A 17,599-nucleotide genomic window follows, 5' to 3' on the forward strand; every position below is an offset into this window, starting at 1 on the left:
ATCCATTGTGAAGCATAATACTACAAGACTACCCATTATGTGTCTGAATGCATATATTTCAACAATTCCAAAATTCAGTCCTTATCGTGAGTTTGTTATTTTAACCTTCAGTCAAACAGGCATATTAAGGGGTTAACACCAAAACAGGATGTCCTCTTCTGAACTATAAATATTTTCCAAATCAAATAGAGCAAAAGTCAGATAATAAAATTGGTCTTTTACAACCCTTAGGCTTGTGTGATGTTTTATGGCAATGACACCAATACTGTAGGATGGTAAATTTTATCATCGTTTTCCCATTGGCTTCCAGTGGGCCAATGGTCCAACAGGTTTTTACATTCCTACCATGCAAACATGCAGTCATAAGAAATAAACATACAAGTTCCAGAAACACCATGACCTTGCTAACCCGCAATTAGCACTGCTAACAGGCTAACAGTTGATCGACATGAGCCTTCTGCGTTCATGGCAACAGCCATTCTTCAAGTTTGAAGGGAGGGCTTGGATCACAGAAGGAGTCACGCACTGCAGTCACAGGGTCTGTGTATGCCTCCCGGAGTACCAGTCCTCTAAGGACCTACGTTCCTTCCCTTCCGTTAAGCTGCTTGTTTGCATAAAACCCCCAGACAATACTCCAATTCCCATAATCCCTCACATAGCAAGGAGTGAGAAAGCCTGACCCACGTATGTGAACAATCCTAAGGGAGCACTTGCAAGTGAAAAATTCCCATGGTCAGGTTTTATCCCTCAGTGTCCATTGTTTCACACATTTCAGGCTTATAACAGCAGGGTTTCCCGCAGCACTTTGCAGTCAAGGCGGCCGCCTTGGCAAAACAAGCCTGCCGCCTTAACTACGTCGTCAAAAAAAAAAAAATGTATTACTTTGTCCTGTTTTCTCCAACGCCAATCTCCCTTCTCCGCAGAACGCATTAAAAAATAAGAAGAAACGTGTCACGAATCGAAAAATAATCAGATTGTATCATCTTTGCATGTGTGATATGCCTCCGAATCAGAGCTAGTGAGCGGAGCTGAGCGGTGCAAATATATCGCTCCTTGGTTCTCAAGAATCAGTCAAATCGCGAACAGCCACAACTCCGTTTAATTGTCAGGTGTGATGAAATGCGTTCATATTCCACTTTTTATGTCATAAACGTTGCAGGCCTATGGAAAGGTTTAGTGGTAGGGTTGTCCACTGATCAAGTTGTTGCTTCAATTTGTGTTTTAATTTATGCGACGCACCGATGCTTGGTTCATCCGTTTGGCGCAAGTTTAAAATATTTAGCCGACTGCGTGATTTGTCATTTTCGTTCTTTTGGCAATTAATCCCGACTGATCCCTTTAGTTAACGTTGCCAAGCTTGTTTGTTGTTGCACCAGTGTTGCATCAGTGTTGCATTCTTTTAAAATAAATGTTCTGAGTGAAATATATTGCCGTTGCTATTAGTTCTTTGGGACAGGGGAGCTAAATTGACCTGACGCGAATTTAACCTGAGAAGCAACCGAGTAAACAGACACCTGCTCTCAGCACAGTGTTGACTTACGCACAAGACTGACAATAGACGGGCCTAGGCCCATCCGTGCCTACGCGTATGCCTTCTAAATTATTTAGCTAACTCCATCCCCATCAACGAACTTAGGCTATATGGCCAATATCTTTGAAATTTAACGGTCTTGGTTTTATTAGTGGGCATGCCTCAGACTTCGTGGTGTGAGCGGTATGGGAGCCGGAACAGAGCGCCCTCCGGCCTCTAAATTAAAAGCTCGGCTCAAATTCCATCCCAATTACACAAAACTATAAAATGATCTAAACTTCATTCACTCTCGGTGTATAGATCAGGACAGACTTGCGGAACAGGCTGCAGGTCAACAGTCTGACAGCCTGCAAGAAGATAAGCATTAATGGTCCAATAGTAAAACAGTGCAATTATCAAAGGGCCCTTGAAATGATCTTTTTAAAGCCAAGGAGGATGGCTTGTAACAATGCTAGTTGTCAGCTCTGCCATAAGTAGTGACTGATCACATTTGCACATTTTGTTGTTTTGCACTTTCTTTTGCACTTGTTCTATAGTTTGTAATAGTCTTTGTTAAAATTGCACAAATTACACAAATATTTTGAAATATTTGTATACTGTTGCATAGTTTGTTTGGTGTTGTTACTTTGTTCTTTGTTAACTGTTATTTTGAGAAGCTGGTTATTTATCAATAACCCCATCATCTACTTCCTGAATTTTTGGTCAACGATACCCGGGACACCGAAACACCGGTGCACATGAAATTTGGTGGGTATGTAGCCCCACTAGATTTTTACGGAAAATTTTTGTTTCGTCCCCGGGGGCCACTCCCCCCCGTGCTGGGCCCCCCGAACCGCAAAAAAAGCCGTTTTTCCTAAATAACTACCTGAACCGTGGCACTGAGGATGAAGAATCTTTTATGGTAGGTTGGTCTCAAGGGCCCACATCAACCTGGCCCATAATCACTCATTTGTGATTGGCACCCCCGGTAAAAAATGAAAATGCATTATCATTCTGCTTTAATCGCCCCTATCTTCAGTTAAGATGTTCAGAACTGCACCAAATTGTATGTGTATGATTGACCTGGCATTCTCTGGGGGTATGCCAAGTTTCGTAGAATTTCATCCATGGGGGGGGGGTCTAAAACAATGGACGCTTCCTACAAGGACTGTAGTTTACCGCAGAGAACGTCTAATAAGGATAGGACGATGTTCACATGTTCTTCTTGAAGCCGAAATAAATCTGAGAATGTTTATCGGACATGCTTGGTTTTTACTGCAGGTACGTTAATCTTATAATATCAATAAGGACCTAGGTACAATAATGTTACACCGGTCTGATACAGTTTTGCCTATACATGCGTGAGACTGAGACACCTGTTTATTTGTTTTAAGTGCGTGCAGGGTGTGAGAGGGGAATCGATGTGCTTTGATTCCAGCTTGGTAGTTGTAGTCTGTGAGATTAAAAGCACGCGGTTTGTGAAGTATCCAAACAATGACACCTTCATTTCATTATGGCTGCTTTAGCAACACACCTTAAGCTACTGTGTAGTGGGTCCCATTTAGAAGTGGCTACTTCATTCACGCTTTCCTTGACTCATGGAGCTGCGTGAATTTTATTACAACTTTTCACCACGATATGGCAGTTTAAGTCCGCTTGATACTGTAAGGCGTAAGCCATTGGTTTCCAAAGGAGATTTTATTTGTGTCGCCAGCATAGCCTATTGACAATTTATGTTGTATATAGGCCTACCTTATAGGCCTACCTGTAGCTTAGGAAAGTTAACAGCTTTCTATTAGGATCTAGTTTGTTAGTTACAGTTTTGTCATAAGTCCCTGATGCATTTTTGCATTTAGAATAGCCAGAGCGTGGATATCTCAATCGGAAAATTAAACAATATCGGGCGCCTATGGACTAGGCTGGGTGAACCCAGCCTGATCTGCCCGCTATTTATTTTTTGATTTCTTGGCTTGGTCTGGTGAAAGCCAGACAAGCCATGGACCTCAGTTACACAATGCAAGGGAACATGAATCAGCCTATATTTGCACGAACAATAACGGACAACAGCTCTTCAACTTTGGCCCGTTAAAATGTGTATGAACAGTCTAGCTTAATGATTTCATCAAGGCCCATTTGGACATGTCAGTTATTTGCACCACTGGTTAGATGTAAAACAGCATTTCGTTTCAGACTACTGTTACTTAATTTGTGCATTGACAATAAAGTATCACATGAACTAAAGATGACTACATAAGATTTTAGAAGAAGAAACATTCACAAAAAATCCATCCATCCAAAAATTACCTTTGTTTTTGATAGCTGTTGAAAACAGCATGGAACTGACAGAGATGTTTTTGTTTATTAATAAATAAATAAATAAATAAAAATATAAATTATGCTGATACCTTTTGCTTTTCCCAAATACAATGTAGCCTACAGGTGTAAGTGACCTTTCACCAATCCAGTTGCAATGGATGAACTGTGATGAACTGCCCTACTTGTGATTGTTTAGAGATTTTAAAGGTTTTATAACAATGCAACTTCTTTGGCTATTCTACAATCTATTCACCTTTTCAGCGCCAGTAGGCTACTTTCTGTGCAGCCGCACACACACACACACACAGGCATGCCAAACAAGCATACACAAAAGTTTCAAGAGTGGGGGATGGAGTAAAAGATGGAGACAAATTGATTAGTGTGATTTATTTCCGCGGAACGGATGTACAGGACTGAGCGGCGGTCATATTTTGTACCGCTATGCGGTACATCTAGTTTATAATGTAGTGTTTAATAAATAATTGTTAAATATACAGAGTCTGTAGTGTATCGCACAAACAAGACGCCAACACTCACACCCCCTCACCGACGGCAACCGATACAAGAACACCCCCCCCCGCTCGGATGGCACCCGATACCAGACAAGAATGGGTTGCCCTACCTAAATGGCCTATTTAGAGTTTCCCAGAAGTAGAAAAACTGTGAGACAGTTTGGCTAACTGACTAAAGTCATGTGGTGTCAAATAAACAGTGACATCATTCGTGTAAGTCTGGACTTGAGCTGATCACAGGGGTGGGCAGGTCTTAAATTTAGACATTTTTCCAACAGCATCCCAAAGAATGACTACTCCTCAGTTCAAAGCTGTTTACATGTGGCTGATCTTTGCCACGTTGACATGGTTATACAGCAGAGGATAACCATCTATCTTGCTGTTTTCATTGACCTCTTTGGCATAACAGTAAGATTTAGTGGGACTCCAGATCATCAGCCACAAATCTGAGATTATTTGTGAGGTCAACAGTCTCAGACGTCTAAAAATAAACTTCTTGCTTTTTTCCTGAAGAGTAGTGGTGGGTTGTTGGCTCTAGGGTTATTACAGAGCAGCAATGTAATCTAAGTCCAAGAACTTACATTTTTGTCATGGTTTTATAAAAATATCCTGCTTACGTAACTCATTACAAAATCAGCCCCCCCCCCCCCCCTATTTTCAACCAAATCAAACAACATTCTTTAACTATCCAGAGTTGCCTGGTGAATGGCTGAAGGGCCTCAAACACAAATGTCAACATTTAGTGAAAGGCCTACATTAAGCCAAGGACTTCAAAAGAATTCCGTAATTATACTCAAGTGAGAACCTTTTTTGTGAGGCACTATATAAAACAGAGGCTACTTAAAGAGAGAGAGAGAGAGAGAGAGAGAGAGAGAGAGAGAGAGAGAGAGAGAGAGAGAGAGAGAGAGAGAGAGAAAAAAGAGAGAGAGAAAAAAAAAAAAAGAGAGCACATGAGGGCAGGAACACCAGCTTTCCTGCTGGCCATGTTCCCAAAATTCCTGAGCATCGTGGGATTCATCCCAGAAGGAGGCACACTATCTAAAGCATTTTCCCCAGCAGCTATTGGAATTGAAAGGCGAATAATGTGAATGGCGATCAGTGGCTGAGGTCTACCACTCTGGTGCCACACCCCCAGCATAGGAGGCGCACTCTGGAGGTCCCCAAGCACGACCATCTAAACCTGAGCTAAATCAATCTTCTTGGGTCACAGAGTACGGACATCAAAAGGCCAAGATGTCTACAACTGAGTAACTGAGTCGGTTAGAGAGTTTTGAAACGAGATACGAGAAGTGAGGGCAGGCCAAGATGTACACGAAGATGCTGAACGCTAGAATCGATATCAAAATGTCAACTATAAGCATGCAACGTCATAAACACGGTCATGCAGAGAGCAAACCTGCAAAAACACAGGCGCAAACACACACAAACACAAACATACACACATACTGCTGCATATTGGGCTGCCCGGACGTTGCGCTGATTAACTATATCTCTCCAGAAGTCCTGCATTGCTCCACAAGCCTGTTGAGGAAATGTCCTTTAGCAGTCCCTTACAAGGAGCTCACCCAAAGCAGGCGGTCCAAAAAGAACTCCCAAATCCACAACACGAACAGAGTTCAGCAAAGTTCAACCAACATTTTTTTTTTTTTTTTTTTAAATGGACAAACAGTGTGTAAGAGTAGTGTGGGGGAAGTCTCGGGGGGGAACCCTTAATGTTGCTGAGGACTAAATCCAGAGCCTCAGGGCAAAAATTGCGATATCACTCCTCCAGTGAAAAAGAACGACAACGACAATTCCAGGGCAGACCCAGAGGCTGCCCCCGCCTCTGAGGAGCACAAGGCTCCCACTCTCTCACTGCAGAGGGGCGAGGGTCACGGTCCGAACGCTGGCAGGATCAACGGATCGCTGGTTGTGTGGTCAGTCAAGCAGTGGAATGGTCAGAAACAAAGTCCAGTCTGTAAGGTGCACAGAGAGAGTTGCTGAGAGAGTTTGTCTGCGTGTTTCCCGCCCTCACAGCGATCTTGCACTAACAGGAGAGAGACAGGACACCAGAATATGAGGTCTTATTTATAGCTCTCTATCAGACTAGCGTGTACGTGTGTGCGTGTTTGAAGAGGGTGAAGTGGGGAGGGGGATGAAACGCCAACATAAAAGGAACATCACGTGGGGTAAACACTCGCAGGCACGGCTCAACGTGCCACATGCTTGTGGCATTACATCTGTCAGAGCTATCAGGACAGTGAGTTTCTGTTGTTTTATGACACCATGAATGACACACATTAAAACTGTCCAGTTGAGATTTGTGAAAACATCCTGGCTAATTACAAAAAAATGAAATGTTTGTTTGGGTTGGGTAAGAAGGGTTACTACGCCGTTCCCCCACCTCAGAAAGTCCAAAGCAAAAGCCTTGCAGTGTTATTATGGGACAATTTCCTGAGCGACAGTACCTGTTACCCATGGCAACAGGACAACCATCTGTTATACAAGAGAAGCAAGGTCTGCCGGCTCACGAGCGAATAGGTAACCCACAGGTGTAAAGCACAGATGTGCAAAACTAAGTCAACCTAAGCTCTGAAGCGCACTGTTCCAAGCAAGCCAAGATCTTCTCTTAGAACCGCAGGTTCCGTTGGAACTGATCTGCCGAGGAGCTACCAAGTACCCCCACCTCTTTGCATTAATGAAATTAAGTTGTCCAAGTTTGTGAACCTCACACTAGATGATCCCAAATTGATATAATGTTTCCTGCAGTATCTAGTGCGCCGACATTTTTTTTTCCATTTGTCCAACTGTGAAATGACTTATTTCATGACGGCAGAGAAGACTACGCAGAATCGGGCCGTGAGGAAGAGGAGCTGTTCAGATTTCACAGAATGTGGTCTTGGCCAAGCCTCCCAGGTTGTGGCTGTAATGGGAGCCGGGTCTTCAACAGGCCTGCCTTAATGAAATGGCCCCGCGTGAAGCACACACACACACAACAAAAGACCAGCCAGCAACCCGGTCACTTTGACGTAACCATGACCACAGGGGCTGAGTCAGGGGTTAAACCTACAGACAGACGACACAGTGGTGATGTGAATAAATAATAAAAAAAATGGTAGGCGGATGCTGCCTATGGACTCTCCTTCAACTGGAAGCAAAGCTAAACAGACTAGCGGAGACTGAAGTCTAAAAAAAGAATGAATTGGGGGGTAAAAATCATAGTTGACCCCAAGTGACCCATTTGATTACTGTATGCCCTCAATGATCAGGGCAAGAAAACATAGTAAATAATGGACACCAGCAGTAAAGACTCAGATCTGAAACATAACCCTAGAGTAAATAAGGGCATACATAGCAGGGTTTCCCGCAGCACTTTGCAGTCAAGCCTGCCGCCTTAACTACGTCGTCAAAAAAAAAAAAAAATGTGTTACTTTGTCCTGTTTTCTCCCTTTCATTTCAAACCGTGACCAACGCCAATCTCCCTTCTCCGCAGAACGCATTAAAAAATAAGAAGAAACGTGTCATGAATCGAAAAATAATCAGATTTTATAATCTTTACATATGTGATATGCCTCCGAATCAGAGCTAGTGAGCGGAGCTGAGCGGTGAAAATATATCGCTCCTCGTTCTCAAGAATCAGTCAAAACGCGAACAGCCACAACTCCGTTTAATTGTTAGGTGTGATGAAATGCGTTCATATTCCACTTGTTATGTCATAAACGTTGCAGGCCTATGGAAAGGTTTAGTGGTAGGGTTGTCCAATGATCAAGTTGTTGCTTCAATTTGTGTTTTAATTTATCACGGCCACCGATGCTGGGTTCATCCGTTTGGCGCCAAGTTTAAAATATTTAGCCGACCGCGTGATTTGTCATTTTCGTTCTTTTGGCAATTAATCCCGACTTATCCCTTTAGTTAACGTTGCCAAGTTTGTTTGTTGTTGCACTATCAGTGTTGCAGTCTTTTAAAATAAATGTTCTGAGTGAAACATATTGCCGTTGCTCTTAGTTATTTGGGACCGGGGAGCTAAATTGACCTGACGCGAATTTGACCTGAGAAGCGGCCGAGTAAACAGACACTTCCTCTCAGCACAGTGTTGACTTGCGCGTCAAATCGGACGCGCAAGACTGACAATAGACGGGCCTAGGCCCGTCCAGGCCCATCCGTGCCTACGCGTATGCTTTCTAAATTATTTAGCTAACTCCATCCCCATCAACGAACTTAGGCTATATGGCCAATATCTTTGAAATTTAACGGTCTTGGTTTTATTAGTGGGCATGCCTCAGACTCGTGGTGTGAGTGGTATGGGAGCGGAACGGAGCGGAACAGAGCGGCCTCTCCGGCCTCTAAATTAAAAAGCGCTCCGCGCTCAAATTCCATCCATATTACACAAAATTATAAAATGATCTAAACTTCATTCACTCTCGGTGTATAGATCAGGACAGACTTGCGGAACAGGCTGCAGGTCAACAGTCTGACAGCCTGCATGAAGATAAGCATTAAAGATCCAATAGTAAAACAGTGCAATTACCAAAGGGCCCTTGAAATTATCTTTTTAAGGAGGATGGCTTGTAACCATGCTAGTTGTCAGCTCTGCCATAAGTAGTGACTGATCACATTTGCACATTTTGTTGTTTTGCACTTGTTCTATAGTTTGTAATAGTCTTTGTTAAAATTGCACAAATTTGCAAAAATATTTTGAAATATTTGTATACTGTTGTATAGTTTGTTTGGTGTTGTTACTTTGTTCTTTGTTAACTGTTATTTTGAGAAGCTGGTTATTTATTTGTAATGTAGTGTTTAATAAATAATTGTTAAATATAGAGTCTGTAGTGTATCGCACAAACAAGACGCCAACACCCACACCCCCACCGACGGCAACCGATACAAGAACACCCCCCCCCCACTCGGATGGCAACCGATACCAGAGCCCCCCCCCCGGGACCAACGACCTACCACCTTGACTAACACATTTCCTGCGGGAAACCCTGCATAGAGACCAGAGGGAAAGCCAGCTGTACTCAACCAAAATTAGGTGGACACAATAAAAAAAAAGCAAGCAAGTACCTAATAACTAAGTAACAAGACATCTTCTTTAACTTCGAAGCGATGGAGGATGAGATGAGATGGTCGAGATACACTACTCACAAAAAGTCAGGGATATTCGGCTTTTGGATGAAATTTCAGGATGAACCTAAAATCCACTATAATCTTTACAGGAGAACTTAAGGTGACCGTCGCTAAAATTTTTAATGTGTATGTTCAACAGTTCAATGTTTCAGTACTTTCTGTACTAAAACATTACATTTCACCTGAAAGCCAGATAGCCAACTTTTTGTGAGTAGTGTAACATAAGAAATGGGTGATGGGTAGACAATAAAATGGCAAAATTGTTTAATTGCCCAACGACAAAATCAAGCAATCATACACAGAACCCAGGGATGGTAATCTTAAGGACAAACACTTTCAACATGAACCCTGACCTAGGTGTGACCTCGCTGATTTAATAAGCTCAAACTGTGTCTTTTATTGTAGGAAAATAACAGGAGGTCTGAGGGAAATATGTCTGATGGGCACTTTGGGTTGAATTAGCTTCCCTTTCTTTAATCTTGTTGTAATCCCCAAAGCCGGGAGAAGCACTCCATTTGGAGAGAGTAGTGGAAATAGAACCAATGGGAGGAAGCAGCTCATTCTCTATGGGCATAATGATTGGAAACGTGACAAGTCTGATACACACAAACTCATTAAAAATCACCACAATAGTCCTCCATGCCAATATTGACTCATTCTCTCGTTCCTCTTCACACACACACCCCCTCTTACACCTACACACACACACACACACACACATACGAAGGCAAGAGAGGAGAATTACCCCACCCAAAGACTCAGCCTTTTCTATCTGAGCCATACTTAAAAGAATTACAGAGGATAAGAACCTGAGACTGCAACCCAGTACTCAAAAAGAAACACAGAGCAAGGTGGACAGCATCACCACACCATCTCTGGTCGTGGCTGTGGTCAAGGTACCTGTGGAATGAATGTTTTGCTTGCATAGATGCTGCGTCAAATAGTTCAGATAAGACTACTCCTAGGCCGTGGAGCAAGATGGCCTGTCCTTTTGTCAACAAGTTTAAACGAGCAAAGAGGTTGTGTTCATTTGCTTACTAGAGTGGACCACTCCAAATAGCTTGCATGGGTTTGAGGGTGCATGTTTCTCTCTTATGTGACCAGTCTATGATTCATGTAATCTGACACACAGAAGAGGTGGACACACACCCAATCACATACACACAGACTTCCTGAGACTAAGACAGTCTTTGTTTCTGGGTGACCATTCGGCCTTCTGTCACCACCTTCATATCCTGCTCCGTTCCCTTCAGTTGGCAAGATAATAACGCTGCTGTTAGAGGATCTCCAGAGGTGACCTCCTCATTACATCAGACCTATTTATCACAACAAGGTTACAGGCCCTGTCCATCAAATCAGTCTTAAAGAATGGACAATGGACAAACAGTGAGTAGCTTTTATCTTTAATTAAGCTTTAATCAATCAACAGCTTGACTGAAATGCTCACATCTTTATGGTAAAATTGCCAGCATTGCAGGTCATAATTAAAATACAAAATGGTCATAACGCAATATGGAATACCAATTATGAACTAGTATAGACAAGCTAGCGGAGCGGTCAAAAGGCCTATTCCTCCTGGGCATGACAAGATACGGACTACGCTACTGAACTCTGTGAACCCTTAACCCCACTCTCATGAACACACACACACACACATCATCCCTGATTATAGCTACTTTGATCGGTGTAGAAACAAAGATTCCAATCTGCCCCATAAGACATGCACGCACGCCCGTCGCACGCACACGTTTGCTGTGCTAATCTCCCTCATCAACCCCTTCCAGAGAGACACTCGGTGATCTCTCCAATGGGCGAGATGGGATCAGAGTAAAAGAACAGGACCGTGCCCAGTGCCCAATGCCCAGGCCTGCACACTACACTCGCCTCACCAGCACGCACATCCTGCTGCCATGTGGGGGGTCGTACTTGGCTCCGTTTCCCAACTCTTCACTTTACTTCCTGCTATCCCCCTTCATGCCATGCCAGTTATTTCCCATAATGGGCATCCAGACAAACAGTGACATCAAAAGCAAAAAAAAAAAGCAAAGGGAAAAAAACAAGGGAGAAATGCAAAAGTAGCAGAAACAGAATATTTCGATTTGTCCAGTTGATGACAAGTATGAGGACCGTCAACCAATCCTTTCTCTTTCTCCACCATCCTTACGTTCGCTCTCTCTCTTTCGCTCTCTCTCTTCCTTTCTTTCAATATGAGAAGAGCACAGAGAACCTACCGTCTGCAGTACGCGGCCACAGTCACTCCTCTCCATAGTGGTGTCTGAGGGAGAGTGAAATGCCCAGATCTTTCTGCGGATTCCTTCGGACTCCTTCTGCTGATACTCTTGGCAGACTCACAGCCGTCTTCTTCCAGAAAGCGCTAGAGTGTGTGTGTGTGTGTGTGTTTGTATGAGCATGTGTGTGCGTTTTCTAGAGAACACTGCGTTCATGCTGCCTGCCCTGCGCGGCGTGTTGTGATTAGTCGTACCACTCCACGAGATTAACTCCTCCTCAGAAAAAACATAGGCAACCCATCGGAGAGAGAGAGGGAGAGAAAAAAAAAAGACAGAGAAAGAGAGGGGTTGAGCAAGGAAGAGAAAAAGGGAGAAAGAGACTGTGCAAGAAATGATAAAAAGAGCGCTTTTAAAAACAGCTGAGCAGAGCTTGTTGCTTTTTCATTTCAAAAAGGGAAGAAGGAACTTCTCCAATAACAGAACCGACTCCCATCAGCCAATCAAGCACAAAAAAAATATTTCAACCTAACCAATCAGATCCTGTTACTCCAACACCACCACCACCACCACCCTCTCTCTCTCTCTCTGTCTCTATGTGAAGAGTGTACATGCATTCCTTGTGACAGTGAGTGAGTGAGAGAGTAAGAGAGAGTGAGTGTGTGAGTGTTGTTTAACATCTCCAGTGACCAAGACAACAACCCATAATCCAACCATTCCATTGACCACATGTCCAATGCTAGCATATTATGTGTGCAGGATTTTAGAACATTGTACTCCTCAGGCAGAAGAAGAGGAGTAAACAAAAATGTCTCTGATATTTGTTGTGACAGAACACATGAATGAGCCTGGGCAAACCCAGACGAACCTGCTAGCGGATTTGAATTTGCTCTGCAGGTTGGTCTGGAAAGGAGCCCATTGCCCATTTCCGAATGGTGTCAATGGGCAAATGGGCTCCTGTCCAGACTAATAGCACCGTTTTAATTACAATTTGTATCACTGAGTTCCTAGCTAAATTCCATGAACTTCACAGCCTGAGCAAGGCCAGGCATGGGCCAACATTTGCTTCCTGTATGAGAAGTCATGATTTAAAAAAATAGTCAGGAAGTCAGTGACACATTTCATGTCATGACAGCTTGGAATTGTATGGCTCTCTCTGCACCTCAGAAGGTTTGTTTTGCGCTGCTCCATAGGCTACTCCATGTTCTTTCCAGTGTTCGATGGCCAATTCATCTCGCTTCATGTTCTCCTCAGCATGTCTGTGATACAGGTTATTCAATCAGTTAATCAGACCGATTGTTTAGCTTGGAACACTAGGTAAGGGACCAAAGTCCCTCGTATCGGTCTCTTTGCATAGCGACATTTATACTGTTTTGGCATGGCTGCTGTGTGAATTTGAGCTAACAGAAACCAACTCCTTAGTAGCCAAACTAATGAATAGGGTTATTCTGCGTCAAATCACATTGAATCCAGGAAAATGGTTGCTGCACCATCACAGATCTTGCTCAAAGTTTGTCTACATAATGTTTAGGTCCCCAAACAAAGACAGGTAAAATATGTTCTGATATTTTCTTTGCCCTCGGATGTTTACACTCCATAAATCCTCCATGCACGCTAAATTTACATATGGTCTTAGATTGGGAACAAATTGTAAAAAAGCATTATTAACTAATTTTTGTACCTACATGGCATCAATCAGTACTTTGTCTGCAAATGCAACACTTCATCACTGTTGTGCCAATATTTAAAGTATCCACACACAGTATAAGGACATAGAGAAAGTAAGGATAAGACTAGGATTAGGTGTAAATGCATTTTTTTGGTAATTTTCATATAGGGAAAAATGGCATGAGTGGTAGCTACTGGAACCTGAAAATCTATGGGAATAGTTCAATGTTTAATTTAAGATAATGATTGTTAGACCACTGCCTCTTCATTCTTGCGTCTGAGGAACTCTACCTAATTATCTGTGGTACAACATTGACACTTTGTACACTAAATGTCAACACATGCAGGTATTTCCACACAGATTAATCTCAAGTTCCTACTAACTACCCCACAAACCATTTTAATCGTGAAAAAACACAACCTTCCCTTGTTTTATCCTTAATACTGTATCTCATACCCATTACATGTAGAGAACACAAATATTGGCACAACATGAATAAAATATTGTATTCAAATAAACAATATGATTGATACCAAATGCGTACAAAAATGTGTTTTTATTTATTATTTAATGGCCTTAATGCCACTCTTTTTGCACTTTTTTTTAAATATAGGGCCTTGTATAAAATAAATGAGCCTTCATATCCATCTGCTTCCACACATTTCTTGGACATCATACAATCAAGACCAGAGGGAGGTGTCTTCACTTTGGCAACATTCTGCTAAGAAAGCAGTCTTGGTTAATGTGTGTTACTAATGGATCTTGGGGCAGCCGTGGCCTACTGGTTAGCACTTCAGACCTGTAACCGGAGGGTTGCCGGTTCAAACCCCGACCAGTAGGCACGGCAAGGAGCAAGGCACCTAACCCCTCACTGCTCCCCGAGCGCCGCTGTTGATGCAGGCAGCTCACTGCGCCGGGATTAGTGTGTGTACACTGTGTGCTGTGTGTGTTTCACTAATTCACGGATTGGGATAAATGCAGAGACCAAATTTCCCTCACGGGATCAAAAGAGTATATATACTTATCTTAGACTGACCATGCATTAAGTTATCAGTTAGTGATCTCATTTACATGCTTGCATCATGTTGTTTTAAGTTATCGGTTAATGACCTCACTTACACAGCTTTAACCTAATTTAAATGGGGCGTATGCACTTTTAGAAACAGCTTTTAGAAAGAAAAAGGTTTGCAAATGTCATAATCAGCTGGTCTGACAGACAGTAAGCATAAATCACAAACCTTTTATGTAAACTCCCTTAGATGTTTGTTGTGTTTCTGAGCAAAACACAGGTAATCAGGTAGTCAGCCTGACTCTGTGAGCATGTTAAGTACAGGAACTGATGGAGGTGCAGAGCAAGTTGAGTGCAGAGGAACCTCTGTGAGTTAACAGCTTTACGTCCACTATATTTCCACTGGCCTAATACACTAGGCTAATTACATAGTGATAACAAAACCCTAGTCCATGATCAATCGTGTGATGTGTTAACTAATCATGTATAACAGCGTGCACCCTGAACCAGCTATGCATGAGGGGTGATTTTTGAATATGTTATACATGAGCAGCCATGGTGTACCACCCATGCACCACCGCAATGAGGGCTGTTAAGTGCTTGCGCGTACCTATGTACTGTGGCACACACAGGCCTGCATCACATGCAACTTTGACCCAGATTCCAGCAAATAATAACACCACCACAAACTTTTGTTTTCCATTCATATCTGTTGTTAACCATAACCTCGATTTGCCATTTCCTTTCTCATTTGCCTGATCAGTCACTACAACAAGAATCACAATTGAGCAAAGCCTTGTTAGATTTGAAAACCTAGAGCCACCATCCATCAACACAGACACACACACACACACACACACACACACACACACAACAAAGATGGTCACTCGTCTCTTCTTGCATGTGACGTGGGTCTGAGGCAGCAGCACACAAACAAACACACAAACACACACACAAACACACACACACCTCAAAGATGGTCACTCATCTCTTCCTGCATATGACGTGGGTCTGAGGCAGCAGCAAGACAAGCGTATCACTAATGAGGCTGTACACATTACAATTCATTCCACTCTCCCTGCCCTTTACAGCAGACTGGGGAAATCGGGTGTGTGGTCTGCTGCTACTGTAGTATTTACTGCCAGGTTTCATTTATCTGCATTTATCTGAATACGTAGGGCTGATGTGAACCTGAGATTTTGTCATCACCGTCATCAGCAGCAAAATGTTGCAGGAGGTTGATTTCATGGTTATTAAAAAGGGGGTCACTCCTCATCAAAGCTCCATGCCATGAAGCCCTTATCTAACCTCGCTACTGAGGCTGGGGGATGAAATAACAGGTGGGATCAACCAGATCAACATCTATATCGTTCTTTAAAACTGTCTTGCCAATATCATGATGAGCTTTGTCAGGGGGGGGGGGACCACGCCAGAGACCTGCTGAGTCTCCCAACGGAGAACAATGACACACTTCCTGCTATCTAATGTTCCATCCCAACAGCAGGGGGGCACGGGGACCCAGTCAGCACATAAAAGTGCACTCTCACTGGCCCACTAAATCTGTAGGCTATTCACCGTCACACCAGCAGGGAGTTAGTCATATGCAGACAGTATGCGGTGGGAGCTGTGCGCTGATTCAGAGCCATTTCTAAAACACGTGCTGTGCTCAGATCTCTTGTTGTAAAGCTTCTGATGCTGCTAAGCATATTTTGGTAACCCAGCATGTCATGTGATGAGGCTGGTGAGAAGAGGCCTAGCCTATGTGATTGAGCCACAATCACAATTTTGACCACAGACAGCAGACACATGTTACACTCATCATGTGCTCCTTTTTTAGAGATTGTGACCACACTGAACATGGTCAGGAATAAAGAGAGGGCATTTGGGGGCACATCTGTTGCTCCAAAACTGTGGGGTGCAAAGGTCACAACAATCAAGCTGCCTTTTGAAATGATTTAGCACCTAATAATTAGATCAATTATGTTAAATAAGTCATGTATGACTGCGATGCAACAGACCCTGAAACGAGCGTCCAATTGCGGCTTGACGGTTACTGAAAACTGTGTGACTGATTCAAATCAGACATACACACACGCACACACAAAGGAGGAGAGGAGAGGAGAGAAAAGAGAAGAGAAAAGAGAGAGGAGAAAGAGGTGAGAGAAGAGAGGAAGAAAGAGATGACTGAAAGATGAAAGGGCCATACTCGCGAGTCCTCCCAGCAAATCTTAAGGACCAGGGTGACATTTCCTTTCCAGGAACCACTGTGGGACATCTCCATCTTCCCACAGGAGCCCATAAAGACCTATTGATAAGCGCATTCAGAATATATGCAGCCGCTGCCTGTCACAGCTGCTGTTTGTTTACAGAGTGTATGCATTATGTAGGCTAAAGAAGAAAAATCTATTGTGCTTAGGCTAATACTTGAAGTACTTGAAATTGATCTACAGTAGTTGTATGTGTGCTTCGAATAAACACATTTATCTGTTTTCAGATAAAGGAAGAGGGGGGCAAGAGAGTCTACCTACAGCATGTAGACAGTGTAACATTAACAACCACCTCGCTCATTACTGCCTATTACACTGCCTGGAAACACAAAAGTTAACCAAACCATGTTGCTACTCGGATAAATGTTAAACTCCTGCTGCAATGGGGCTGCAATGATTAGCCTACTGAAGGGAGTTCAACGTCCCAGTGATACACACATCACTCCAGATAAACAAGAGGTTAAAGTAAACAAGGGGCAGGAGGACAGGAGTTTTTTTTTATCTTTCTACAGAAAGAAAGAAAAGAAAAGGATGAAAGAAAGAAAAAGGGTTTTGTCACTCAGAATACTGGAAACAGCACAGATCATCACAACATCAGCAGAGACGTAGTAGCCTACTGAGGTAAATGGGACAAATGGCACAGAGTTGCACATCCGTCGGCCTGTACGGGGGTCATCATCACTCCCCATAATCACCGATGGGGTTCACAGATTTACAGACACCACCCCGGTCTCCAGCTGGTGTCTCTGGGTTGCTATGGTTACCACAGGGTAGTAGGAGGCTGTGCCTAGCAAACATGATGAATGTGACCCTACGCCACAGAGAAAATCAGATGGAGTGAGGGGAGGTGATGTCTGATTGAGCTTTGGCCTGTGAAAACTACTATGCTGTACCTTTTCTGTCAAACTGTAAAGAGATTGCAGACATCATTGTAGCCTATACATCACTGCAGTGCATTATTTCATAATGCATGATAATAACTCTG

At 43.1% G+C, this 17,599-nt stretch overlaps 1 protein-coding gene across 5 annotated transcripts in view; it reads right to left on the reverse strand.

Moving 5' to 3' along the window:
* Nucleotides 1-17,599, reverse strand: part of LOC125306613 (sodium bicarbonate cotransporter 3-like) — a 63,226-nt gene that overhangs the window by 44,415 nt on the left and 1,212 nt on the right. For 3 of the 5 annotated variants that reach the window (XR_007195581.1, XM_048262079.1, XM_048262080.1), the window contains exon 1: nt 5,785-6,381. The exons of 1 other annotated variant lie outside the window; for it this stretch is intronic. Coding sequence is in view for 3 of the 4 variants with exons in the window: in XM_048262079.1 (XP_048118036.1) it covers nt 5,785-5,847 (63 nt within the window). In the remaining variant the exon portion in view is untranslated. Of the gene's footprint in view, nt 1-5,784; nt 6,382-11,675; nt 11,900-17,599 lie in introns of those variants that run through there. One more of the 5 variants, XM_048262082.1, reaches the window with a different exon arrangement.

This window comes from Alosa alosa, chromosome 13 (genome assembly GCF_017589495.1).
Source record: "Alosa alosa isolate M-15738 ecotype Scorff River chromosome 13, AALO_Geno_1.1, whole genome shotgun sequence".
NCBI lineage: Eukaryota > Metazoa > Chordata > Actinopteri > Clupeiformes > Clupeidae > Alosa > Alosa alosa.